Consider the following 27,388-nt stretch of genomic DNA (forward strand, 5'->3'; position numbering starts at 1 on the left):
GGGGGGTTTGATGCAGAATAAAAGATTAATTATATTTAAATGCAACCTCAGCCCCCGTACTTTCAGGTAGATGACTCTTGTCACTATAAGTTACATTGGATCTTGTAGTTTTTAAAGGATAAAAAAGGTTTATGAACAGTGATCCATAAAACTATATGGCTAATTATTTACCAAATTGTCTAAATAACATGTTATGCTGCATTGCTCCACTTGTTACCTTGAGCTTGTTTTGGTGGAAATAATAGGGACACGCATGTGTATTAAGGTATGGCTTCAGGTTTGGATGGGCCTTTTTGTGCCACAATAGTGGGTTTTCATCTTGATTTGGTCGTGGGACTTTCTCACAACAAAATAGAATTATGAAGCTATACCATAATCATTATGTTTTATTGCATACAGATATCTCCCCACCTGTCTTTAGCATCTTTCTCAATAACCCACAAACTGTAAAGCAAAGATAGCCTTCTTCATGGCTGGCTTTTTTTAAACCGATCTCTTGCTAATAAAGCATGTTCCCCAAGAAGTGCGTTGTGGAAACGTCAAACAAATACTTCACATTTTGTGTGGGCCGAGTTTATTTATAGTGTACCCTGTCGACTGTTTTGCGCATCATTTTTCCACTGTGCGCTAAAGTCACTTTGGGGCTGATCTGTTTTCCAGGTGTTGAAACACAGAGGGGGAGGGCTGCTTACCAGAGATTGGTATAATGATTTTTTTTCTCTCTCTCTCTTTTCATGCGAGAGGATTTCACACTTCTTCCAAAAACAGTGTTTTATTGCTCAGGCCCGTTAGCTGTCAAAGTGGGGGTCCAGGGTGGCCACCTAAACAAAATAGGGTTTTCATTTGGCGCTCGGCTTGTTTCCCTTTCACCCCTGTCAGCCTCGTCTCTCCACGTAAGTAACACAATCCATATATGAATAGGTGTTTGTAACATTATATGAATAGGTGTTTGTAACATTAAAAGCATTTTGTGATGAAATCCTGAGTTAAGAGTTTAAAAGGATCTGCATGTTGAGGGGGAAGGCGCACCTGAAGCTATCACCTGCCTCGTGCCTGCTGGGCCATATTGTCATGCTGAGTGATGTGTGACAGTGGATGTGTCAGCGTGGTTTCTCCGTGGGGGGTTGGGGGGGGTCTGCTGCTGCTGTGTATAGGAACAACCACACCACCTCCATTTTAAACCCATTAACTTGCTGTTTGCCCGCTTTTCTTATCTGGAATCAATAAGGAGCACGCAGGGACTTTTACGCTCAGAGAGCATGTCAATAAAATCACAGGAGGACCACTTTTGCATATTAAACCTATTCTAACGTGTTGGACAACAGGCAGGGGGTAAATGTGTAAAAACATCAAGAGAAATGCCCGTGTTCTGTTTTATATCCAGTCGGAGACACGAGCTCTGTCTTATTGTTGTCGCGCTGCTTTTTTTTTTTTTTTTTTTTTTTTTTTTTTTTTCTCCCCTCTCCCTCTCTCACGCCTGGATATAAAACAACAGTCTCGTCGCTGCCGGCGCTGCACTCGCTGCTGAGGCGAGGTGCGTGTGAACAAAAGCGGAGGCACGGCAGAGAGCCGAGGAGAGATCAGTTTTCCAGGCGCTGCGCAGCTCCCGGAGGAGACGTCACGGTTTGATTGAAGCTATGCTCCGTGCTGGCCTCCCGGGACCTCGCGATGAAACGGGAGAGCTGTCTCCTCCCCCTCCCTCCCTCCCTCCCTTCCTCTCTCTCTCTCAGCGCTCCACAAAGCTTTTTGTTTCGACTAGGTCTGGAGCGCACGGATCACTTCCCCGAAGAGATGTGTCGGCGCCCAGTACTGTTTAGCCGGCACAGAGGCGGTCTTTACGGAGAACCACATCTCACATTATTGCATATATGCATATTAACACTGATATTTCTGCGGCCGATTTGGCACAGATGTTAGTTTAAGCCCAGTTTTTAGAGTTCCTCTCTCCTATGTAATGTTTGTCAGTCACGTCTCCAAAAGTAACATTGAGACTTGATTGGTTTTGCTGATATATGTGAGATGCAGTGACTTCAGGTGATATGGATACGGGGACTGTTATTAAAATCGAAAACTGATTGTATTCTAGTATACTGACCTCGCTCTGGCCTATCGAAAGATTGATTTAGCAGTGATGCCACACCTCACCTCCCTCCTCTGAGTCTCTGCAGGCTCAGTCTTGATCAGGCCTCCGTCTGTTTTCAGATGTCGGTGCCTCAGGCATCTATCTATCTGACGAAATCCCACAGACGCTTGGCAGTGCAGCAGGGTGATGGCGATAGGGGTTTTTATTACAGCAACCAAAAGCAGAAATGTCGGCGATGATCTGCTTTCTGCATGGCACATCACTGACTTCATGTTGGTTATGAAGCTCTTGACCTCGAGTTGACGATCATCACCAGGCTCCAACCACCAAATAAACACCTAAAGTTATTTTAAGTAGATAATGCATTATGTATTTTTTTTTTAAATTATTGGATCTAGGCCTTTCCGTATCATTTTCTCATATGGCTCCTTAACGTGTGTCCTTTTTTTAAAAGCCAGAAATCTAGGCCATGTCAGAGGTGTGGAAACTCTGCTTACCTGCTGACTGGGAACGTGTTTAATCTGACACTCATTTAGCCTAATTTACGTCTTTACACGGCACCAATAATTAAGCCTCCCCTTTAAACAGACTATTCATCCTATTTATAGGAGGGGGTCATATGTAGGGGGATCAGTCCTTCAGCGTCATGTGCTTTCATTAGGAACACATGAAAGCAACGGCAGCATTTCAAAGGAAAGTCAAGAAACCTCCAGTAAACGCGGGTCGACACATGCATGCGCATCCCTATTACAATCGGGTCCTTTGGTGGCATAAAGGGCCATTTAGTCCCCATTTGGCCCGGGATGAATAGAGTTCAGCAGCCGCCGCCTGGGCCCTAGTGACAGCACGGGGGGCTTACAATGTCGCAGTTGTTGACGCCCGTGCTGCGAGGGGGGTTGAACCGTGAACCGACTTGCATGCGGCTGTGCAGCGGCCCGGGAGGACGCAGGGGCCCCTTGTTTACAGCTCGGTCGCTAATAATGTGACAGCTGAGGAGACGCCGCTGGCTTCCTCCAGCTCTGCGCTCCACCAGCAGCGCGCTCTCCGCGCCTCTCTACAGCATTTATCTCCTCTGTCTCTGTTCAAGCTACACACTTCTGTTATACCACAAACTACACTGAGAAGCCGTAGGCTACGGCTACTTTCCATATATGGACCTCCGAGTCTACATTCAGATGATCAATTGGACCATTTGGCACACGTCAGCCTGATTATCAATAACAATTAAAATTTGGCACGCGTTGTCTTCCGCACGCTCTCTTTGTATGATGCTGGTTGTTGATGCTGGTGAGAGTGCGAGGCCCCGAGGCTGTGCACTTAGTAGTCAGGCTGTAGTTTTGGTATGCGCTCTTGTGTGTGTTTTTTTTCCCCAGATTTGTCACCGCTGATTTCTATTTTGTTCACGGGCAGTGTGCACAGAATTCCTTTCGTTTTCGACACACACCACCGCGTGTGTGTGTGTGCGCGCGGCCGCATTTAATCCCTGTTTATGCCCACCCCACCCCCGTCGCTGCGGAGATTATCCTGCGTCACACTGCATTTTTTCAGAGCTGAACGGAGCTCTGCGCTTCAGAGAGCCTGGCAAAGCTCCAGGGACAAAGCGAGAGGGTGCCTGCACTCGCGTTGTACAGCAAGACCCACATTCCCGGTTTCTCGTTAACGCTACCAAACACGGGGGGGGGGTGTTTATGAATGATTGATGGCCCTGGGTTCTTTTAAAATGTGGATCTGCGTTTCTAGTTGGGCATTTATCAACTTGTAAAAAGAGAGGAAGCTGCTAGTGATACTGCAACCACATTCCCAACTCTATCGCCATCAGTTTCTTCCACACACACACACACACACACACACACACACACAATATAATGGTGTGCATGCAACCACTACGCTGCACGGGGAATAGAATAGAGAGGCCTCAGCCCTGGAGGAAATGATGAGCAGTGCCGGCGCGTACTGTATACCGTGGGTCGCAGGAAGTTTAAATAATTGTCGTCAGAAACTGGAAACAAGGAAAAGAGGGATAAGCGAGTTTGTTTTCTCTCCTGTTCTTGTTTGCTCTTCCTTCCAAAAAAAAAACAAAAAAATCTGAAATACAGAGCTATATAAGGTTCCGCTAAAAACACCCGATGGTTTTCCGTTTAATGGTGCGAGTCGGGGCTCCGCTCCAGCAGTCTGGTGTATAAACGCAGTTCCGACCGCTGCGCTCCCCCTTCCCTCTTCCCCCTGCCTGCCTGCTGCTGCTGCTGCTGCCGACCACTGTGATGAATTGGACGGCCGTCGGGAGTTGTTTGTTGCGCAAACTATTCTTAGCAGCGGGGATGAGCGTCAACACACGGCCTTTGCTATATCTCTCTCCTTCCCCATCCTTCCACTCATGTGACATTTTGGAAGGATTTCATCCCAGAATATTCTCAAAGCATCCGGTTTCTAGGCTAGCCTACTAATATCAGACAGCACACAGGCAACAAGCTCTTTCTATGATCAGTTCTCATTGAAATTATAAACACGAGATTTAAAATATAGGCTTAATGTCCTCTCTTTCATAGACTTTAGGGTGTGTTGTTGATGTGAATGTTCCATGAACGCTATTTCCAGCATCTAAAATGTGTCTATTCAAGACTACTTTATTTAACAATAAGGCTTTACGCCAGGTGGGGACCACCTCTCAACCTCCGAAAATTTATTTTCAGGTAAAAAATAAACAAATGAGACTCATTAACAAATGATGCATCCACTGAAATGTGAAAAATCATTGAGTATTTTGGAAAGTTTTTTTTTCCTGTCATGTTACTCCCCACCTCTTCTAGTCCCTGTTACCTTTTTGTTTTAATTATTGTGAGCAACCTCTTTCTAGAATTGTTTCCTAGAATATTTAGTGTCCTGCAGTAATTTGATGTAAATTGATTGGTTGTGGCAGGAAGATTTGGAAAGGACAAATATAGTTCAAATGCAGCTACACTGTCAGTGTAGTTAAACTGATGACTAAAGAAGCCTATTTCTTAAAGATTTTCTCATGTTTTCATACTCTTCATATTGTTTCGCTGACAAAACCTCATGGAGCTGTCAAGATGTGATTTACAATGTTGTAAGGGCATTTTGAAAGTCCTGAAAGTGTAACTAAGTCTAACTGTAATAATGTGGTTTTTGCTAAATTACAAGTGCATGAATTAACAAAATCGGACATCGAAAGAACATTGTGAATTTTGCGTCATGCAACAACCTCTCACAGAATGACTTACTTTATCACTTCCAAACCAACAATATATACATGTATTAAATGAAATGTATAAAATAAAATAAAAATAAAAAAACGGGACTGTAACAACAGTATTGTGCACCCATTTCCCTCAAAGTACGCACAGAATTTAACAAAAGTATTTCCATGCTGGTGATAGTACAGTAACCGACGGAGCACTTTAAGCCATTGTGTTTCGGCACAATTTTAACGTGTGTGTGGGTGTGTGGTAGTTCTGAACCTACAGAGATCCATGCATCCTAAGGCTGAGTTGTATTCCCGGCGGTGCATGCAGGGTGCCGTCAAGTGTTTGTTCCTGACCTTGAGGCCTGGTGCAGCCTCTCATCTTTTCTGGACTACCATTAATTTCATGGAAATGAGCGGTACCGTGGTTGTGCACACTACTCGGTCATCAGCACAGTGTGTGCACCTTGTCAAGTAATAACGCCAGACTGTCTTTTTGTTGTAGGCCTACTGACCTGTACAAAAACAAATCATTTCCTCTCTCTGTTTTCTCCCAGCTTTGTTTGTTTCCCCGTAAAAGGAATGCATATGTGGGCTATGTTTATACCAAGGACAGATATTCCATTATATTGGCAATGAAGGTTGCGTTTAGGTTAAATGGAAATGTCCATAAAGGCAGCGTGTCATAGAATATCTGCGGTTGTATTACAGGCTTATTTTGTTCATTATCATTTGGTATCATGGAGTGCAGACTTTTCAGAGCGCGTGTGAGTGAGTGAGAGAGAGAGACAGACGGAGAGGTGCATGTGTCGCTCAAGGAAATACAGGAAATGGGACTGATGTGATTTCTCAATGGTGTGTGTAATTTGCAGAAACGCACATGCATGGCTGTACGCACAATATCATTTTTACCCCCGCACTCACATGATTTCAGTTCTGTCAGATGCGGTTGTTGTTGTTGAGGCAGGATTGGCCTCGCGGAGCCGGGGAAAGGGGAGCTGTTGGGGGATGGGAGCACTGGGGCAGGGAGGAGCCGTACCGAGGGGCCCGCAACAGGCTGATTAATTGGCCCCAGGTCACGGCAATAAAAGTGCCGAGCCAGCGGTGAGGCTCAGAGGCATTTCTCTGCGATGATCGAGGAGCTGAGGCTCTGCCGAGCACGGCAAGGCTTTACTTTTACTATTTAAAGGCACTTTTCTTCCAAGTGACAAGTGACACCACAACATAAACACAGATTGGATTGAATTGCTGTAAATTAGCTGTTTATTATTACATTTGCCATCTCCTAAAACTTTGCACTAATGAATAACCATCTTCTTGTGACTTATTCTATATATCCTTTTAACATAAAATAACTCAAGAAATTGAGAAAGAAATTCTTAAATTTAAATGTATACAAAACATTTGCAGATTAAAGAACATTTTTAGACCCAAAGGGATCTTGATGTTTTTGCTTATTGTAATTTCTTTTGTGATTTAAAAAAAAGAAATAAATAAATAAAACATACCCCAAAGAAAACCATTTTCACTTCAGTGGTCATGTTGTTCTTTATCTTTATACCTGTCCTCTTATGTTATTCCTTCTCAAACTAAATCTACGGTTTACTGTAAATTTTACATAGTACATAGTCTCTTTCTCTCTTCCATTCTATACTATTGCCTGTGTTCGATGGTGTGAGTGTTTGTTGATCTGTGGCTCTGTGTTGGCGGGCGGTAAATGTTCTCCCACCGAAGTGGTCTCTGATGTATAATCTTCCCTCGCTCCGCTGGCTGAGGCAGCCGAGAGAGCAGGTCAAAGAGGGCACAGAAAAAACTGTGTGTGTGTGTGGGGAACGTGACTGAATAGACACAGCCCTACAATGCATGTCTAGCCCACAGGGTGGGGGTCAGGGGAGGGGTATTGGAGAATTGGGGGGGAAGGGGGGGTTCAGAGGGGTGTTGACGGATGGGAGGAGGGGAGCCCACACAGCACTTTCATCTCCACTCAGTGGAGATGTGGGTGCATGTGTGAAAGTGAAAGGAAGGCTGAACATAGCTTACAATGCTGTTATCTTTATTTTCTTTGTACCTATGCCCTACTCCGTTATTTTTATGTTGATATATTAATTTAATTGACATGACCCAGAAATTGTTTTGTAACACAAAACTGTGTGTGTGTGTGTGTGTGTGTGTGTGTGGACACTGACTGCTAACTGTTTGCTCATCTCCACAGGGCAACATCTGTTCGTGATGTCGATGCTGAGACACAAACCAACCTGGAACTGAGACAAGGGAACCACATCACACAAAACATGGCAAGTCCCTTTTCTCTTCCTAAGAACTGTTTACATTCATTCTTTACATTAGTCACTATTACCTGGAAACAAAACATTTGGTCTGTTTCACTAAGTGCATGCATGAAACTAACCAAGAACATTAAGAAATCTTTTTGTGCTTTGTTTGACAGTAATTGTTTTTTATTTGTATTTTTAGTTCATGCTTTCAATGTCATATTTTCCAAACATGTTTTGAGGGATCTGATTGCTGTGATAGTCATATTTAATTCTCTGGCATCCCTTTTTTGCTTCAGGTGGATGCAAGGTTGACGCCCCTGGCAGCGATGGGGCTGGACCGAGGCACTCTGATGCACGATGGTCTTCGTCTCCATGGTGGGGTTGTATACCCAGGCATCAGGGCACTACCAGTGGATAAGAGCCGAGAGATGCCCTCCCTCACTTATAACAGGGATGGCCTCCCAGAGCTCATCTACAAGCCTGATGGCCCTCTGGACAGTCGTAAGCCTACGAATGGATACCTGGGCCTCTACAAGAACACCCCTTCAGGTCTCCACAAGCCTGTGCTGGTTCCTGGAGCTGAAGGTCTAGGCTTGGAACGCAGAGTCGGGCCTGGAGAAAAGGCATCTGAATTGGGCTTGGCAGGTGCTGGTGGCAGCTACCTCCGCCTGCCATGGCTCAGCCCCTACCCTGAAGCAAGCATGTATTCCTTCATGGACACATCCAAGTATGCGGCTCTAAACATGTACAAAGCCTCCTTGCTCAGCCAACCCAACCCCTATCTTCCGCAACACCTGGCCTACCCTTCTCTGTGTGCAGCCCAGGGGGGCAATGTTAACCCTGCTGCCTCGGCTGCTGAGAGGCTCTACTATATGCCCCCCTATCCTCCTCCTCCTCCCATCTCTTCTCCCCTGGTTGCGCCCCCTATGAGGATTCCTGCAGTCACAGTGGCCCCCACAGCACTGGTACACTGCCAGGACAAGGGGCTTGGTGTTGCGCCTCAGTTTGCACAGCAGCTTCACCAACCTTCCCCTCATTCTCAGCACCATCAGGCTGCTATAGACAGGGACCGGTCCCCGAGCAGGAGCAGCAGACCAAGCAGACCTCCCTCTAGGAAGGGCTCTAGCAGCAGCAACAACAATAATACCAGTAGCAATAGCACTAGTGGCACCAGTACTGGGAATAATAATAATCTGCCTACTGATTCTTCACCTCATGCATCTTCTCGCCTCCCCCAAAATCCCCTTCCTCCTGCTAACATTGAAAATTTACTTGATTTACAAAGGCCAGTTGCTAGGATAGGACACCCACCCACCTCCTCCACTTCTTCAATATCTTCCTCATCCTCATCCACGCAGTCCATTTCCCATCCGTTCTCTGTAAGCAGCATGGCATCAGAGCAGCCCTCTCCAGCCCGGCCCAGTCCCCACAAATCTAGGCCAAGAGATGGGGCACCTGAGCACAGAAGTGTAGGGGTTGAAAGGAGACCTAGCAGGTCACCCTCCAAACCCAATTTTGAAAGACCAGCTCACCAACCCCAAGCAACCAAAGACTCAGCAGAGAAGCCCTTGGATTTGTCTGGAAGAATGCTGGAGTTTGGGTTGCCCCCTAATGGATTCCCAGTTAAGATGGACACTATAGCATCAGGCCCACGTTATGGACTGCCCTCTAGCCGAGAGCTACTAAAGGAAAACCTGTCCCACTCTCCATCCTCCCACTTGCACTCTGTGGTCAGCAGCACTTCTTCAAAGGTCCCAGAGAGGCCGGAAATGATCAGCACTTTACACTCCTCCTGGGTTGTACCTAGCCCGTCCCCTTCCCGTACACAGCACACACCAGGCTTGCCCCCCTCCCCAAGGCCTAACACAGACCTGGGCCTTTCACAAGCCAAAGGCTCCTCACCCTCTGTCATCAAACATAAGGGTCTGGAGAGAGTACTCCCTCAGCAACGTAGCTCATCGTGTCCAAGGATAGGGGAGCCCAACCATAATGTTTCCTCAACTCAGCACCCCTCTCTGGTCAGCTCCAGGGCTCTTTCTCCCAAACCCAATGGTGAGTGGGTCAAACACAGCCCTAGCCATTCAGAACATCCGGGCCACCACAGAGAGGGAACAGAGAAATCATCCCAGACCACTAAGAGAGGTGAAACGACTCCAGAGGTGCCCTCATACAAGAGGCAATGTTTGGAGAATGGTCACCCTCCTGGCCACCTTTACCTTCCTCAAAGTGACGCTTACCTGAACCACAGTTTGGCCTATGCCAATAGATACCTGCACTACCCTATCCCTGATGGCATGGCACTACACTCCCTGCCAATTGCAGGGAAAGGCCCAGTCTACCCTCACCCAGTATTACTGGGCAGCAACAGCCTTTACCCAACCCACTTGGCAGCAAAACACCCTTTACCCTACCATAACTTGCCAGCTGGCCCGGGAGGGGAATACCTCACTTACAACTCACAGGAGATGGCCCATCCCCTGATGCAGACTCACTCAGACAAGCTGGCAGAAAGAGGAGATGCAACTTTGAAGCCCCGGGGACAGGAGAAATCCCGGGGAACTGTTGAAGAATGCGGTGGCCACAGAGATCACAACATTGGGAAAGAGATAGGCGAAGGAAGCCAAATTAAGTCCGATAGGGAAGCAGGAGCACAAGGACACGGTGGCAATCAAAGCAAAACTCCTTCTTCCTCTGCAACGTCCAGCGAAAACATTGTCTGCATTGACCTTGTACACTCAGACACAGATATTGAGTCTACCGCAGCAGTCCACAAACCCTCAGCTGAGTCCAGCAGCAAGGTTAACCAAAATGAATGTTGTCATAGTAACCAAAATCTGACAAAGACTGACTACGAGCCAAAACACCAACACCACCTTTCCCATCCTTATCCGATCCACTCCGGACACAGCCCCGCCCTGAAGCCCAATCACACTGATAGAAAGCCAGAAGCTCCCTTTGGGAAACCAAAGGTTCTCCAGGACAAGGGCTGTCCTGGGGTGACATCTAGCACATCCCCAATGTCTCTAGGGAAGTTTGCCCAAGCAGAGGAGAGCCTGGAAGAACAGAGCCCCAGCCCAGACCCTGAAGATCAAGACCAGAGCACCTTGCGCTGTGCCCGCACATCTGGGGAACGCAGCTCTGGTAAGGACAAAGGGGACAGAGACTGCCGAGCTCTTCACTTCTCTCAGCACTGCACGGATGTGGTGAAGGAGGAGAGAGTGTGTGAGGGAGAGACTGAAAAGGAAGACAGTATTGTTGACCTAGGGGAGTCTCAGGGAGAAGGGGATGAGGATGACGAAGAGGATGGCCTGACTTCATCTAAAGGCTGTCGTAGATCCAGTCTGGCCAAGAGGATCGCTAACTCCTCAGGCTACGTTGGCGACCGCTTTAAATGTGTCACCACTGAGCTGTATGCGGACTCCAGCAAGCTGAGCCGTGAACAGAGAGCCCTGCAGGTAAGGCCATTACCGTGTGTGTGTGTGTGTGTGTGTGTGTGTGTGTGTGTGTGTGTATACAGTACAGGATATATTGGTGATGGGCTGAAGAAAGGGTCATTATGACCACTGTTTCTTACATGCAGACATTTCAAACATACTTTCAGTTCTAACATCCACGCAGAAATATATCCCCAGGGGCAACTGTCTTTATTCCCTTGCTGCAATATTAAGAACTGCCTGTAGAACAAACCCTGCATGAAATTGGCATACTCCATATTTACAACACAGTACAGAATAATATAAATGCTGTCATGCTACTGTCATGGCCATAGGCTTGACCTTCCCCTTAGTCATAGTGAGCTGGTGCAAGGCCAGTTGAGGCCGTCTATCAGGGAGGGCAGTTCAAAGGTTAACCAGGGCTGCCATCTCTGTATGTTGATTAGTGAGCAGTCATTGTAAAGGTTATTTCTGTTCGTGCGTGTTTGTGTGTCCGTACGTGCTTGTCCTTGTGTGACTGCCTTGGGGCTAAAGCATGTGTTAGTGCTGACTGTGCTATAGAGCCATATACTGTAGTTTCAGAGCATGACTGTGGCAGCCTCACAGTTCACACTGCCTTTGGCTATGCTTAACCTGAAGGTTAGGGGCAGTAAAGGGCTTGCAGTGTGGTTAAAAACCAGCAGCTGCCCTTTTTGGGGTTCCTCTTAGGCTTTTGCATGCCCCCACTTGCCAGTCGCTATCCTCCCCTAACCTTCCTCCACCTGATGGCCTATGCTGCCCTGCCTGCTTACTGTCCAAGGTCATAATTCTGCTGACCCCATTGGCTAAAAGTCCCTTTCTCCTAACCCACATTGCATTCTATGAATGCACAATTACAGCGGCGTGCCTTACACTTGGCCATTATCCCCTGTCACTCAAATACACACATTGAGCTATTCATTTTAGACGTTTACCTCTGGTTCTTTTATGTGCTCAATGTCAAGCATAGAAACACGAACAAACCCTACGCTATATTATCCACTGGCTCAGAGGCAGATATCTTTTATACGTTGCACATGTCTGTATATGTTGTGAACACGCCCTAGAAAACTGTGGTTTTGTCTGTGTCATGCTTGTCAATGCACAGCTGCAACACAAAGCTATCAAACGCTCTATTTCTGGACATGTACAAAATTAGATGTCTGTTTGTTTGGAAAAAAAACACGAGGCCGCTAAAACTGAATTAGCTTTATCAAGCATGCTTAAAATGAACCTACTGTTTTGATTAACTTTTTCAAATTTGTCATTCATGCAGTTCAGAAAGTATTTGATAGTTTTGTTTTGATGCAGTGTTAATTGACCTGTTGAGTCACTTTAATTTGATTGTGTTATTCTGTGGGATTGTGGCTGCCTATTGTGTGTAAACAAACTTGGAGAACCATAACATAAATTCATTTAAAAAAAGATGAAATGATGGACAGATATATTGAGCCCCCCCATTCTAATTGCTTAGATGGAAGTCATATCACGAGAGGGGAGTAATATAAGTCAACCTGCAGCTAACTGGGAGGTCAGTTCTTTACATTTCTTATCACATCTGCCTCTGATGGGCTCTGTCTCCTTTTGTACTCTGTATCGCTGCACTCTCCTTTTTCTCCCCACTCCCTTCTTTCCTCTCTTTCATCTCCTCTCTCTGCCTCAGGGCTTAGATGTATATGTTTCCTAGCCATGTTTATGTTTCAGGAAGGGATTTAAGCCCCAGAGCGCATGGACTCACAGTGGCTGCAGTAGTCTAATCTGTGTCTTGATGCCATGCTTGTGATTTATCTGTCTACCCTTTTGTCCTGTGTGCGTTTGTGTGTGGGTTTAATTTCTTTGGCATTTTTCTTTGATTTTAAGACAATGTGATTTCTGACGCAATTTTTGCTTCTGTAGCTGTTGAGGCCAGATTGAGGCTTAGAGAGGTGTGTGTGCGACGTGGGCAGACGATGAGTGGGTTTCATGGGTTTTCTCTGCATTTGTGTGTGTGTGTGTGTGCGCACAGCGGGCAATGATGCGGTTCTCGGAGCTGGAGCTGAAGGAGAAGGAGGGCGGCGGTGTGTGTGTGTCTGCCTCGGCAGCGGCAGCAGGACGGGAGCTGGCAGACGGCCAGCGCAGAGAGCGAGTGCTGGAACACTGCCAACACACCACCAGGCAGGGAGAGAGGGAGGGTGAGTAACCCAGCACCACGCACGCACGCACGCACACACGCGCACGCACACGCACGCACGCATCCACTCTGCAAATGAACACTCGGAAAGGAACACAAACAATAGGTGTGCTTGCACACTCACATGCACTTGCAGCAAATGCTGAGGCAAGACCGGGTCACTCTAAAAAAAGACACGCTATTCCACACATACACACACACACACACACACGCACGCGCTTTTACACAAGCTAGGCAGCGCAAGTGAACGAGCCAGCAGGAGAGACGGAGAGGGGGATTTTTATTTTCAAGAAGTCTTTTGTGCTTATCTGCGCATAGAGACGATCGAGAGGGAGGGCAAGAGAAGGAGGGGCAGAGATTGCCTGAGTGAGAGAGTGAAAGCGGGGGGAGAGTGGTGGGTGAAAGCGGATGGGAGAGCGCAACGGAAAGAGGGGGGGTTAGTTACGTTGGCTGGGAGCCCAGCTGTGTGTTGGAGCGAGGCCGCGGCTGACGTGTGAGCCTAATTATGGCATGGAGAGAGACAGAGAGGGCGAGGGAGTCGAGGGGGGGGGGGGGGAGAGTCACGCTCAGTGTGAGAAGGGCGTGGTGCGGTCATGCCGTGGGGGAGGACAGAGAAGGGGGTGGGGGGGTCTCCGTGTGCAGCGAGTGCGCAGGATGTTTTCTTGCCTCTCCTTGCTGGAAGTGCGAGTGGCTGCACTGAACCGTCGGCCCGTTGGCTCGGCTCACATCAGATTAAAAAGTCTTTACCCCATCAAAGTTTTACTGCCTGTCTTTAAAGCAGAATAAAAGCTGGCGGGTGTTTAACTGGCATTCTCCCTCTGTCAATCCCCCACCCTGTCTTACCCCCTCCCCTTGTTTTCTTGCTCTCTTTCTGTTTGTCTGTCTGGTTTGCGGTCTGTCTGTCTGCATTCTCTCTCTGTGTGTCTGTCCCCCCCCCTTCCTCCCTACCCATGTTTCCATCTGCCTGTCTTTGCTTTGCTCAGGTGTCCGGCCAGTGTACGCAAACAACAGAGTTCCAGTCCTCCAGAGGTGTGGGGCCCTGAATGAGCCTTTGTCCCCAGGGCATGGGGCTCGAGAGGGGCCCATAGGTGCCAGCCAAGGAGGGCTAAATGACGGAGCCAGGAAGGTGAAGAGGGAGTCAGAAGGAGGTCATTGTTTACCCCCCACTTTGACTGCGGCAAAAGGATACCTTGAGGAGAAGGCCAGCTCTGGCTTTGGACCCACCAGGAAACGCCAGCTTGGCCTCAAGGCTGAAAAGCAGGACGCAGAGTGGGAGGAAGGAGAGAGGCTGTCCCACCCAGAGAAAAGAGCAAAGATTTCTACGGGTAAGAATTTCTTAAACGTGCATCGTCACCCACAGCCACTTCCATATTGTTCAAATCCTCTCCCACCTTCATCTGCTTTTCGTTCATCTCTCTAATTCTGCCCATTCTTTCCCCTTCATCCTGTGTTATGCTGAGCACTGTCTCATCCCTTGTTCTTTAAAAATAAGTCTTTCTATTGCTTTTGTCGCTTCCTCCTTCCCAATCAATTCCACCTTAAACCCGCTCCATCACAACCCCCGCTCTTTCCCCCTTACCACTCTCTGTCCCGTCTTTCGCTCTGTGTGGCAGCCAGCTCAGAGAAGTGTTTAATCCTGCCTTTGAGCGGAGTGCGAGAGAGAAGCGAGGAAGAGGGACAGCCTCTTCTTTCAGCTCCGACGTTCCTCCACCGCGCTTACCCACCCTCTTCAAAGCTGCTCTTTTCTTCTCTTTTCATCTCCTTTCTTTTTTCCCTCATCTGTTTGGGTTTCCTTTTTTTTTTTTTTTCTGGCATGCGGGATCGCGCTTGCTCTCCCCGGCACTGGAAGACAAGTCAAATACCCGTCCCCAGTGAATTTCAAGGGGGGAGAACTCTCCCTCAGCTTCTCTAGTCTTTATTGCTTTGTCTCTCCGCCCGATTCTTGACTCCTCTTTCCCTTTTAACTCCTCAATCTGTCTGTTTCGCATCCAGCTCCCTGCCTCTCTGCGTTTGTGTTAAATGTAAGGCTTAGAGTTTTACAAGCCATAAGAATATAGTGATTAATGGTCTTAGTTCTTTGTGCTCAGTTGTCTGCAGGTCGGTAGGTATGTACATACAATAGTGTTTTGTGCTGCAGAAGATGAGAGTAGTGTCTTTTTGAATGAGTGAAAAAAAAAAATGTGTATGTCCAAAATGTCAACTCATAGACACAAGACAAACTGTAGTTCTTTAAGCTTGCCCACAATGCATTGCTGAGTTTATCTATTGGGGTTTTCCTAAACTTTGTAAGTGAGGGATGATCATTTTCTTTTATCTAATCTTAATTTAAACTTGAAAACATTTCAAGGTTTTCACAGGACAACACCTTTCTAGGCAATATACCGTAGTTGTACTGTATATTAGATATGGCAAACAATGCAAAGTCTGTGTTTGTTATCTGCAGATGAGCGTGAGCAGGCCAGTCCTGATGAAGATGACGATGACGACGAGGTTCGGAAGCTCAAGGTCTGCATCGAGCTGAAGGGACTGCGACTCAGCAAGCCCACTGCCGGCGCAGCTTCCCCTGACGGGTCCCTAATCAAACAGGAGAGAGCGTGGCCCCAGCCCCGATTAGTAGCCCCAGTCCAGAGCCTACGGGAACGCAAGATTAGGCCTGGTGAGCCAGAGGACCGAGCCGCGGCGCATAGAGCCGAGATCAACAGGAAATGGGGCTGTGAGAAGCTTCTTAATGGTAAGAATGAACCGCCAACCATGCAAACCGCTGCTGTAACTCAGAGTTCAGCTGGGGTAACGGAAATCTATCTTTGGCTCACGTTTCACTTTCTTGTTGAGCGGTCTGACTTTTGGGGGATTTCCCGTGATCCTTTTGGGAGGGGGCAGAGGAAATGAGGTAGAGAATACTTCCTCCTGCCAGAGGAAAGGCAAGGGAATCTGAAATGGGACATGGGGACTAAAAGCTAAAATACTCCTCCCCCCTGTGGTTTTGGGCTTTTTGTTGAGCTGGTCAACAGCAGGCTCTGTAAGAATGATGAAAGTGTGAATGAGGGAAGTGGCTGGTGGAGATATGCGTGGGCAGGTGTAGTGTGACTAATGTGTGATCAATTATTCCTTCTTTTTTCCCCTAAAGACCAGTCACAGGAAAAGGAAGGGGTGTGTGTGTGTGTGTGTGTGTGTGTGTGTGTGTGTGTGTGTGTGTGTGTGTGTGTGTGTGTGTGTGTGTGTGTGTGTGTGTGTGTGTGTGTGTGTGTGTGTGTGTGTGTGTGTGTGTGTGTGTGTGTGTGTGTGTGTGTGTGTGTGTGTGTGTGTGTGTGTGTGTGTGTGCGTGTGTGTGTGCGTGCGTGCACGTGTGTGCGTACACGTGTGTGTGCGTACACGTGTGTGCGTACACGTGTGTGTGCGTACCAGGGCTTTCCCTTATTCAAGTGCCCAAACTAAGACAGAGGGAGTTCCAGCTGAAGAGAGAATAAAAGAACAGGAGAGAGATTAAAGGAAGTGACTTAAAGCAAGCGAGATTTTGGTTTCATGTTTTCTGCAGAAACCACAGGCCTTGATTGGCCACTGAATTATTTTTTTTTTTTGCTTTCACCTTTTTAGATAACATCACCCTGGCAACAGTTGTGATTTTACAATGAATGTTATTCCACTGTGTGTCTGTCAGGACTGTGGTCTTTCTTTTTTTTTCTTTCCACTAATTGGATAAAACACATTCATCTTTGTTAGTCTCGTATTCTAAAAGGTTTCCTCTGCAACAGGGTTAACATTGACAGTGGCTGTATATATTTAAGCATCAGCAAAATATATAATTTCACTTTCCTCCTCATTGGTTCTCAGCCTAGTACTGATTTAATGGAGTTTATTTTAAAGGTTCTATTGTCACACAAATCAGACCTAGACCACATTCCTAAGTAGTTAGAAGATGCTTTGAGATGATCCTCAGGTGGAAATCTATTTCCATTTAGCTATTAAACAGCTTTTGATAGTTTGGCTTTATAGGCATGTTTTTATTTTTTGTGTAAATATGTACCATAAGAGGCTGAAACCAGACAGCGCCACATTTGGTAAAGAATTTAACTCATACCAGGGTCCTTGCTGCAGTAAACGAGTGGGGCACAATAATATTGTGTGTGTGTGTGTGTGTGTGTGTGTGTGTTTTTTAAAAAAAAAAAACATATCCTGAGCGAGCAGACATGCTGCGCTCCCAGACAGCTCTGTGCGCTCATTAATAAACCAACAGAGGGTGAGAGATGGCCTTGCAATACCTTCCCATCCTCCCTTTCCTCTGAGCTCTCACACTATTAGCCGCTCACTCTGCCTCCCTTTTCTCTCTCCTCCTTTTCCAGGAGTAGCTACTTCTCCCCTTCCCCCCGGCCAACTGAAGGACAGAGCGCTACCGCCGGGCCCCTTCTCAGGTGACCGTGGCCTCAAGGAGCCCAGAAGGGCCCCCCCATCTCTGGCCCCAGAGCCGTCCATGGGAGCCCCCCCTCCCATCAAGCCCCGTCGCCATAGTGACACAGACAAACCCAAGGGCAAGCGGCCGTGCAAGACCAAACACACCAGTCAGAGGGAGCGAGAGCGGGAGAAAAGGAAAGAGGCCACAGCTAACAGCCCAGGCCAGCGTTGTGTGGCTGATCAGGGAGCAGCTGAAGATGACAAGGTGAGTGCTTATAGGGTGTCTGGCCGTGATACGGCGCCTCTGATTATGCAGCTGGGAGAGGGAGGGAAGGAGAGAGGAAGAAAGTATGTTTAAAATGTTTAGAGGGCTGCTCGAGCTTTGACCTCCTCGTTCCCATATCGACTCCCTGCGGAGCGCCTGCCTGCATGCATGTGTGTGTGTGTGTGTGTGTGTGTGTGTGTGTGTGTGTGTGTGTGTCTCTGGCCTTAATTGTCGAACGTGTGTCATCAACGCCGTTTTGTGTGTAAGTGCGTGCCAAGGATGTGAGTGTCTGTGTGTTTGCGAGCATTCCTGACATAACAACAAAACCCTGGAGCAATTATACATCGCACTCAGTGCCGAACACAGGCTGCATATACACACACACTCCCTCGCTTACTCGCACACGGTGAGGAATGTGGCAGCCATGGTCGAGCGTATGAAGCGCCTAAGTTCAAAAGAGGGGAAAAAAAAAATGAGCATGGGGAAAAATTGAGGGGGTGGGGGGAAGGCTAGTTGTTTTCCGCCCGCGCTGCTCTCCTCCCCTGCTCCTCCTCAGCCTGACAGCTGCTTCGACATGGAATTCCACTGAGAGGGCCCGCACTTCACTCACACGCACACACACAGAGAGAGGCAGGCAACTCCCTCTCTTGTGTGTTGCCCTCCGATGGCTCTGTTGGTTAGCGGTTTAAAAAAAAAAAAGTGGTGTGCCAATCTGCAGTGTGGGGCGGGAACAGTTGGTGTGAAAGCTGTAAGCGTGTGTGCTTTTCTGTGATGCATATTGTGTCTTCCATACACAGTAATCATACATAAACATAAATATTGTAAATTAAGTATCCATCTATATTTTAAGCTGTATGTGGGTAGAATGTAAAGAGTTGGTGTTAAAAAAAGAAAAGAAAAAGAAATTGCTTTTTGAGGAGAAATTCTATCTGAAAATATGATTTATTATATCTGGATTAATTTTGCTCTATAGTGATCACGGACGTATACTTTTTCACACGTGTTTGTGTTTAGTGTGCATGCAAATACACACAACTGTGTGTGTGTGTGTGTGTGTGTGTGTGTGTGTGTGTGTGTATAATCTTATCCCTGTGCCCTTGAGTGTCCATGTGTGCCTGTGAACGTGTGTCCCGTCTGCTATGTGACAGTGGCTGTAACACTTTCTCCCTCTCTTTCCCTCTCTCTTCAGCTGAGTGAGCAGCGTGGCGCTCCGAGGAAGGGAGCCGCCTCTCCTAATCATTATCCCAACTCTCCAGTCAAGCCCTGCTCCCCCGCCACACTCTGTCCGCCCTCCCTGCAGCCCCAGGCTAACAGCAGAGCTGGCGGTGTGCCACCAGAGGTGGCGGGGGTGCACAGGACCCCCCCTGCTGAGCCCCCCGCTGTTCGTCCGATCCCGCCAGAGGCTCGTCGGCTGATCGTAAACAAGAACGCCGGAGAGACTCTGCTCCAGAGAGCTGCACGGCTGGGCTACGAGGTAATAGGCTTCGCTCAAAGTCATCCTCCCTCCTTCTCTCTTTCTCTCTTCACATTTTACACTTCATCGTCACTTTTTTCTCAACACATTTTCTCCCCCTACTTTGTTCCTGTCTGTGACAGCTCTTTTTTTCAAAATTGTCTTTCTCCATCTGATTCTTCTCCTTCATCTGTCCTATTCTTTCTAGCTTACTCTTTTGCTTTTTGCATCATTTTCTTCTATTTCACCCTTACTCACGCTTTGTTCTCGCCATACTCCATATATTTTGCTCCTCTTGCCCGCTACTCTCTCTTTCTCTCTCAGGTTTCCGTTCTCTCCCTCCCCCCTCTTTCCTCTCAGCACTCTTTCTCTTCCTCTCTTTGTGACTCAGATTGTCGTTGGCACCCCTCCTCCTCCTCCCCGCAAGCGTGCACTCTCACACGCACACTCCCCTTGCCTCCCCTCCTCTTGCCTCGCTTCGCTCTCACATCTCATTAATTTTCTGTGGGGCGAAGTGTGACACACGCAGGCACACACACACACACGCGCGCACACACACAAGGACGTGCGTGCGCAGACAGCATGAGGGATCGGTGGGATCATTATACGGAGACTGATGCTTGCTGCCTCTCTAGCATCGGGAGGTTTTTTTTCTTTCTTTGTGTGTAGCTGCCGATCGTTCGCTCCTCTCATTCTCTGCACATACAAGAAAGAATGAGACTGGTATATATTTTACTGAATCTTTCAACTCCTATTGCTCTGAAAGCTTTAAATTAAAGTTGGATGGCCCACTGTCTCGCTCTCCCTCATCCCTTGTGTTTTCTGTTTTGGGAGCCTAACCCCCCCCCTCCCTTGAAGATTGGTGTGTGTGTGTGTGTTTGTCTCACCAGCAGAGGTTTCTTCACAGAACTGTAAATAGGTGTGGGTATCTTTTTGTTGCTCATTAACCGGTTGCTTTATGGTTGTGTGTGTTTGTTGTACACATTTATGATGATGAGGTGTGTGTGTCCTTAAATATGTGTGAGTGAGAGAGAGCAAGAGTGTGAATGAGAGGTAAGCACTGGGAGTATAATCGCGTTCTAATGGCCCTCTAATGTGCCGTGGTGACTGTGGTTAGCAGTGGCAGCGGCTGTTTTTCTCCCTCGCTCACACACACACACACACACGTACATGCACAGGGTGCAGCGCAGCAGCAGCAGGGTTCAGTCAGCCGTGCTGGAGAGAAGCTGGCTCGTCTCTCTGATTTATGCATCTCTCTCGAACGTTTTTTTTTTTTTTTTTTTTTTTTTCGTAGCCCCTTCACATTTTTCCCTTCCTGCGCTCCGCGTGTGGAGAGGGGAGGAGGGAGGAGAAAACCTGAGACTACACAAACAAGGCACTGACCGCTGCGCAAACAACACCCCCACCTTCCCCCCTACACCCCCCCGTCTCTCTCTCTCTCTCTCTCTCTCTCTCTCTCTCTCTCTCTCTCTCAGGAAGCTCGTCTCTCACTGCCTGTGTGTGATAAGCCTGGGGCAGACCCCTGGGGCTCTCTCTCTCGCACACACACTCACTCACACACGGATGTGCGCAGAGAGACACATCAATTTATGCATACCTCCCCACACACACTTGCATACAAGCCTGTAGATGCGCAGAGCGCTTGTCTCACACTGGTGTTTTAGTGCCGCAAGCTCTGGGCTTATCGCACACAGGCAGAGAGATATGAGGGCCTGAGAGACGGAGGCACGCACACACACAACTCGCATCCTGATCACCAACACACACGCACACAGAGAAACACCCTTATGACCCAATAAGCACATGCACAGGCATCCTGACGTGTTCTTCCAACATATGCTGCACACACAGACGACTCTCCACACTTGCTGCTGTCGCCCACACACACAGACCGGCACATGCAAATTCAGAATCACCTCATATATATATGTGCGCACACACACACACACACACACACACACACACACACACACACACACACACACACACACACACACACACACACACACACACACACACACACACACACACACACACACACATTTCTTTTCCGTGTACAGACCTGCACATGCAGAATCCCCTCATGCCCACATGCATGTAATTTAACACACACGCACTATTCTGTTCCCGATGCCCGGCCGACACTGTGCATATTTCATGTTCGTTTAGTTTTGCGATCCGTGCCTCTGCACATGAAAGCCCACTCTCTTTCTTCCTCCCCTCCCTCACTCCCCTTTTATTCTCTCTCTCTTCCTCCTCTGCCTCGCTCTCTGAGCATTTGAAATGGTAATGAGGAGAGACTCTGCGGATGTCTTCATCCCTCTTCCCCTCGTGCCGGGGCCCCTCAGCTCTGCCCATTGAAAGCTCAGATAAAGGTGCAATCTGTCATTAATTCTGCTCAGATGAATCGCTTCTGATTTTCCTTCTCAAATCCATGTATGATCCAAGCAAAGAGAAAAACTGGATTGCATTTAAAGTGCCCAGTCAGACCAGACATGATAGCAAAATTCTGGACCCAAAATGAAGCGGTTAGTGGATTTGCATGTAAAGTAAATCCACACTGGCTTTTCATGTTCAACTTTGGTGAACTTTGACTCGCAATTTGCGCCTTTGACCAGTAGCAAGCAGTCTTGACAGTACCGAACTTTGAGGGAACAAAAAATTATAGGACGTAAGCTATCATATTAGCTGTATTAACCCATTCAATTTATTCACGTAATTCTACTCTACCGGAGTTTAACGACTCCACACAATAGAAATGCGTCATGGTCTGCCGCCAGTCGTGAACAGTGAAGGAACCAAAAATATTCACTTGAATTAAACATTTTAACAGTTAGCGACCGAGCTAGCTAGCTTTCTAACTTGTTGTTGGCGTGGTTGCAAGCCAGCTAGCTTGGTGAGCTATTTTGGCTAGCTGGTGCCATCACATTAGTTGTAGGCAAACTACTGTAGTGTGTGACATGTTAGCGGTTAGCTCGCCAACCACAGCCCCATGAGTATGTCCCCAAGCTTTCAGCAACTTGTATTTACGAATACATTAGAATTAATTTTGCGATACAACGTTGTGGTATGACAACACACTTAAACAGTCAGCAACTGTTGTACCCACCCAAATTAAATGATGCTGGTTAGATCATTTGGTTTGTATGTATCTGATGAGCATTAATATGCAGAGCAGGTTATTGATTGAGACCGAGGCATTTATAGTGACTGATTATTATATATAATAACTGGTGATTATTCTCCTTTTTGGCAGTGTGAGATTAATTTACTCTGAGATCATCGGAGGCTACATACTTGGGCTTGCTCTGTTACTACAGCAGTCATTCAACAGCAGGCTGGCCTCTTATACACACACTCTCACATCCACACAAACATCCACACGCTTCACTTGTCTAGGCACGCATCAACTTTACTGCTTAAACTTTTGGCTCTTTATCGCACAGGAAAAGCCAGTCATGCATCGCCTGCACATGTTATATGCATTCACACACACACACACACACACACACACACACACATCTGTTGTATTTTAGGAACATACAAGGCAGCGCTGCAAGGGGTTAAATGTCTGAGTGATGCATTGATTGCAGGCGAGCGCAGGGAAGCATTCTAGAGGGGGAGATTAGAGTACGCAGGGAAAGAGTGAGAGAGAGAGAGGAGGGGGTAGAGTGTGTGTGTGTGTGTGTGTGTGTGTGTGTGTGTGTGTGTGTGTGTGTGTGTGTGTGTGTGTGTGTGTGTGAGAAGCCGGGGCTCTCGTGTTAAGCTCCTCGCTCTCTCCTAGCGATATTAAACATGGCTTCCGAGGTTTAGCACTACACCTCCTCCACAGCCACACACGCACATACTCGTCAGGGGCACAAAAATACACGTGCGAACACACACACACTTAGGCAAGCTGCATATCAACTCTCTCTACCCGTCAGTCTCTCCAACACTTGCTCTCATTCACTCACACAGACAGACACACTCATGCAGACACAAACACACACACACACACACACACACACACACACACACACACACACACACACAGAGCGAGTGGAATCCCCCAGAGGGGAGCTTCGGCACAGCGCTCCTGAATCTCTCTCCAGCAGGCAAACAGAGTGTTGGCAGCAAGTGAAAACCAGTTGGAGCGCTGTCCCGCTCCCCCACGTTTCTCTATTTCTCTCTTGCACTTTTTCTTGCTCACACTTGCTCACTTCTTTTCTCTTTTTTTTTCCCGCTTTTCACTTCTCCCCCTTTTTCTCATTGTCTCTCCTACACACACTTCGCACTACCACCGACTACACCCCACCCTTTCATCTCTTGTTATTATCAGCAGCAGCCCAGAGGACAGCTCTGGCAGATTTCATCAACGGATAAATTAATCTGTCATCTGTTAGGGTGTTGCCTCTCTCTTCTCCCGTTCTTCCGCCCTCTCTAGCCCTCTTCTTATCCCTCTGTCAGCCTGTTTTCTCTCTGTTGCCTGCCTTTTCCTTCCCTCTTCCTCCCTCTATGTAGAGAGAGAGAGAGAGAGAGAGAGAGAGAGAGAGAGAGAGAGAGAGAGAGAGAGAGAGAGAGAGAGAGAGAGAGAGAGAGAGAGAGAGAGAGAGACTCTCTCTTGGACTAGACGGCAGGCTAGAATTAGCATAGAAATGGAAGTTTGGAGTCATTCCCCAGGTTCAGATGAGCAGCTTTCCTCCCCTTGGCACAGGACTGTTAGTCGGACGGAGTATGAATGTGTCTGGGTGTATAAGTTTTATATATATATATATATATATATATATATATATATATATATATATATATATATATATATATATATATATATATATATATAGTTTCTGTTTATTTTTCCAATGGTCTGCAAATACTTTTACCCAGTCCCACACTAAGTTGCATATCCACACAAACACATACCCACAGTGTTGAAACACAGACTTGTTTGACTCGGACAAGCCCCATATCAACACACTGCTGGACTGCTCCCTATCTCTCTATCTCCTCTCTGTTTGGTTGCAGCAGACGCTGCTCCTGTCCAATAAAAACCAGTCTGACTATTTAGTGCTGGATGCCCAACTGTCACAGCTCTAGACCAGAGGAAACACTTCCAGCTCTTGAGCGCCTCTATCAAATATCTTTGTTCCGCTTCCATTATGCTGTTTTCAGAGCCCAACCATCATAACTGGCTTCCACAGTGGCGTCCCAGCCCAACCATGGCATACAGACACACATTTACACACACACACACTCATACATGCACGAGCAGAATCTGGCAGGCTAAATACAGTTGAGTCACACTTAGTTTCCTCAATGTGTTTTGGCGCCAGCTCTAGTATTATCGAGCATTTGTGTGTGAGTGTGTCTTTGTCCGGCACAGGAACACACTCAGTTCCTCCTTTCCCTAATTTCTCTCCCACAGGAACTGTAAAGGGAAGGACTGTTTGCGTATGTGTCTGCTTCGTCTCACTCGTGTGTTTGGTCTTGTATTGCTTGGGTTGTCGCCAAACATAAATTCATACACACACAATCTCAAACACTAAACCCTACTCTCTCTCTCTCTCTCTCTGTGTTGGCTCTCTTTAGGAGGTGGTACTGTACTGTCTGGAGAACAGAGTATGTGAGGTGAATCACAGAGACTATGCTGGTTACTGTGCTCTCCACGAGGCATGCGCACGTGGCTGGCTCAGCATAGTCCAACACCTGCTGGATTACGGGGCCGACATCAACTGCAGTGCACAGGACGGCACCAGGTAAACAAACACATTCAATCATATACACACAAAATCACACAAACTTATGTTTGCATGAACACGTCTCATCCACAATGCAAATACTGATTGTGGCTTTTTCGGCATGTTATAATAGGGAAAGCCAGGGTTTAGTCATCAGTTAAGTCACTTGAGTTTGCGCATAGAAATATTTCTGGCATTGAGTTTATATTTGCTTGGCACACGAGCAATGATTTGAGATATTAGCTGCAGTTTTAAATGGGGAAGGCTACGGCTTTCATCGCTGTGTTATTAAAATGTACATTAGGGGGTCTGTTTTAGGAAACTGTGCATGGGTCTTAAAGCTATAGTGTGTAGTTTCTGCCGCCCCCATGAGGAATTCTAAGTAATGGCAACAAAACTGTTTGCGCGTCCACATGATACAAGCCTTCCGTGACCGTGCACCGCCCGCCCCCCACTCTCCATGCAGTTACTAGTAGCCAAGGAGGACACAGAGGATTAAAAAACATGATGGGACTCTTCCGAAGAGGTCATTATCTTCACTCAAAGCTTCTGCGTGGGGAAAGTCACCGGACGACACAATCTTCTGAACATAGCCATACTGAGAAATACAGAAAGTTGTGTGGAGCTGATAGTCTTAATTAGCTTTTTAGAAACTCATCATGTAACCGATGTTCATAAATATCAAAAAGTAACGCACTAAAGCTTTAACGGTAATTGTGAGGCAGCTTTTATTAAACCATTACTTGCTACAGGAGACAAGGTGGTTTATGGGAAAAATATTTGTAATGCTATACACCATCTTTAAACTCCATGTGTACAAAAAGACTATTTTTTTACCCATACAAATGTCAGTGCTGTTCCTGGTTATTGTTAAAATGAATGTACATTTGTGTGTCTAGACCGATTCACGATGCTGTGGAGAATGACCACCTGGACGTTGTGCGAGTCCTGCTGTCTTATGGTGCTGACCCCACCCTGGCCACATATTCTGGCCGTGGCCTGCTCAAGATGACCCACAGCGACAGCATGGAGCGCTTCCTCACTGGTAAGATCCCTGCTGGCATTTCAATCTAGTCAGACACACTGTTTAGTCAGGAATTTAGAAATGCTGACGTCACTAGTCGCAGTCCGTATGCTCACCCTGCCCCCCTATGGACATTTTCTAGAGAATAAATCTGTAATAATTTGAGAGCACACATAACTATTGAGGACCGTTTTCCCCAATTTCAGTCATCAGGCTCCTTCAGAATAGGAGACTGATTTAATCAAATGAATGAATCTGGGAGATTTAAGGACTTATTTTTAAGTCAGAAATAATGTTGGTCATTAATTATCCATAAATTAGCATAAAAACATCCTCAATACTCAGAAGCCGCAATTGCACATCACGCACATGCATCTTTTATGGATAAGGCTGGTTTTGTTGTGTTTGGGGAAAAAAAGTCTTACAAACCACAGACCTACAGTCCTATCACTTTATTAGTAAAAGTTACACATGGTCTAGAAGTTCAATTTAAAATCTGTAAATTGCACCTTTGGTCACTGGTAACATAAAATTATAAAATCACAAATGCTAGAAAAAAGTGAATTAAAATGAGATAAAAGGGACACGATTAGAGGCAAGATTAAATTGTTGGTCCGCAACTGAGTTCCAAAATGCCCAAATCTTGACTTATTCACTGTTTGCTGTTCTTACAATGCTCTGACCTCTGTGCAACCTGTTGGTATGAGTCCCTCTCTGTAAATCCTCATCCTCCACCTCCTAACCGTCGCTATGAGACATGTCTGTCTCTGTCATCCCATTTCCCCTCCGCACCTCCCCCCTCCTCCTCCTCCTCCTCCTCCCTGGACCACCTGTTAGACAGGGAGTCTACCCCCGCCGGGGTGCGTGCGGCTGCCTCTGAGCTCCTCTATCTGGTTACTTAGCAACGCCAACTGTGTTTGCTTAGTGTACGTGCGGAAATGGGCTTCACTCTGGCTGGAGACTCTGCTTTTGTATTTGTGCGTGTGAGCGCCAGAGTGTGTCTTTTCACAAGGCTGCCACGCTACGGTCTGACGTCGTCTGTATTTGGGCCGTGAATGTTGAGAGGGCTCGTCTGGATGTTTGCAGTTAAGTCAAGACAACACAAGTTTGTGTACAGGAGGAGGAAATGAAAGCATACACAGGCACACGCTTCCTCTGTAGCCAGCTGCTTAATATTACATGAACATCTAGCTAGTTAAAACCGATTTATCTGAGACGCACCAGAGGCTAAAAGAGACAAGACACAGGAGAAAAGATGGTAGATCAGGGTGAAAATGAACAGGTGTAAGTTCACGGTCGACAGAAAGGGGAACAGGTTTAGTGCAAAAGGGAGATTTATATGTAGACGGCTGGAAAGATGGTG

At 47.1% G+C, this 27,388-nt stretch overlaps 1 protein-coding gene across 7 annotated transcripts in view; it reads left to right on the forward strand.

Moving 5' to 3' along the window:
* The window catches only part of bcor (BCL6 corepressor), a 36,729-nt gene that overhangs the window by 7,017 nt on the left and 2,324 nt on the right, over nucleotides 1-27,388 (forward strand). For 6 of the 7 annotated variants that reach the window (XM_028591131.1, XM_028591130.1, XM_028591126.1 and 3 more), the window contains 10 exons: nucleotides 7,495-7,576; nucleotides 7,852-11,010; nucleotides 12,482-12,538; nucleotides 13,013-13,178; nucleotides 14,161-14,502; nucleotides 15,621-15,908; nucleotides 17,518-17,831; nucleotides 19,021-19,305; nucleotides 24,853-25,019; nucleotides 25,901-26,046. In XM_028591131.1, coding sequence (XP_028446932.1) covers nucleotides 7,574-7,576; nucleotides 7,852-11,010; nucleotides 12,482-12,538; nucleotides 13,013-13,178; nucleotides 14,161-14,502; nucleotides 15,621-15,908; nucleotides 17,518-17,831; nucleotides 19,021-19,305; nucleotides 24,853-25,019; nucleotides 25,901-26,046 — 4,927 coding nt within the window. In that variant the 5' untranslated portion in view covers nucleotides 7,495-7,573. The remainder of the gene's footprint in view (nucleotides 1-7,494; nucleotides 7,577-7,851; nucleotides 11,011-12,481; nucleotides 12,539-13,012; nucleotides 13,179-14,160; nucleotides 14,503-15,620; nucleotides 15,909-17,517; nucleotides 17,832-19,020; nucleotides 19,306-24,852; nucleotides 25,020-25,900; nucleotides 26,047-27,388) is intronic. The other variant, XM_028591132.1, reaches the window with a different exon arrangement.

This window comes from Perca flavescens, chromosome 11 (genome assembly GCF_004354835.1).
Source record: "Perca flavescens isolate YP-PL-M2 chromosome 11, PFLA_1.0, whole genome shotgun sequence".
In the NCBI taxonomy this organism is placed as follows: domain Eukaryota; kingdom Metazoa; phylum Chordata; class Actinopteri; order Perciformes; family Percidae; genus Perca; species Perca flavescens.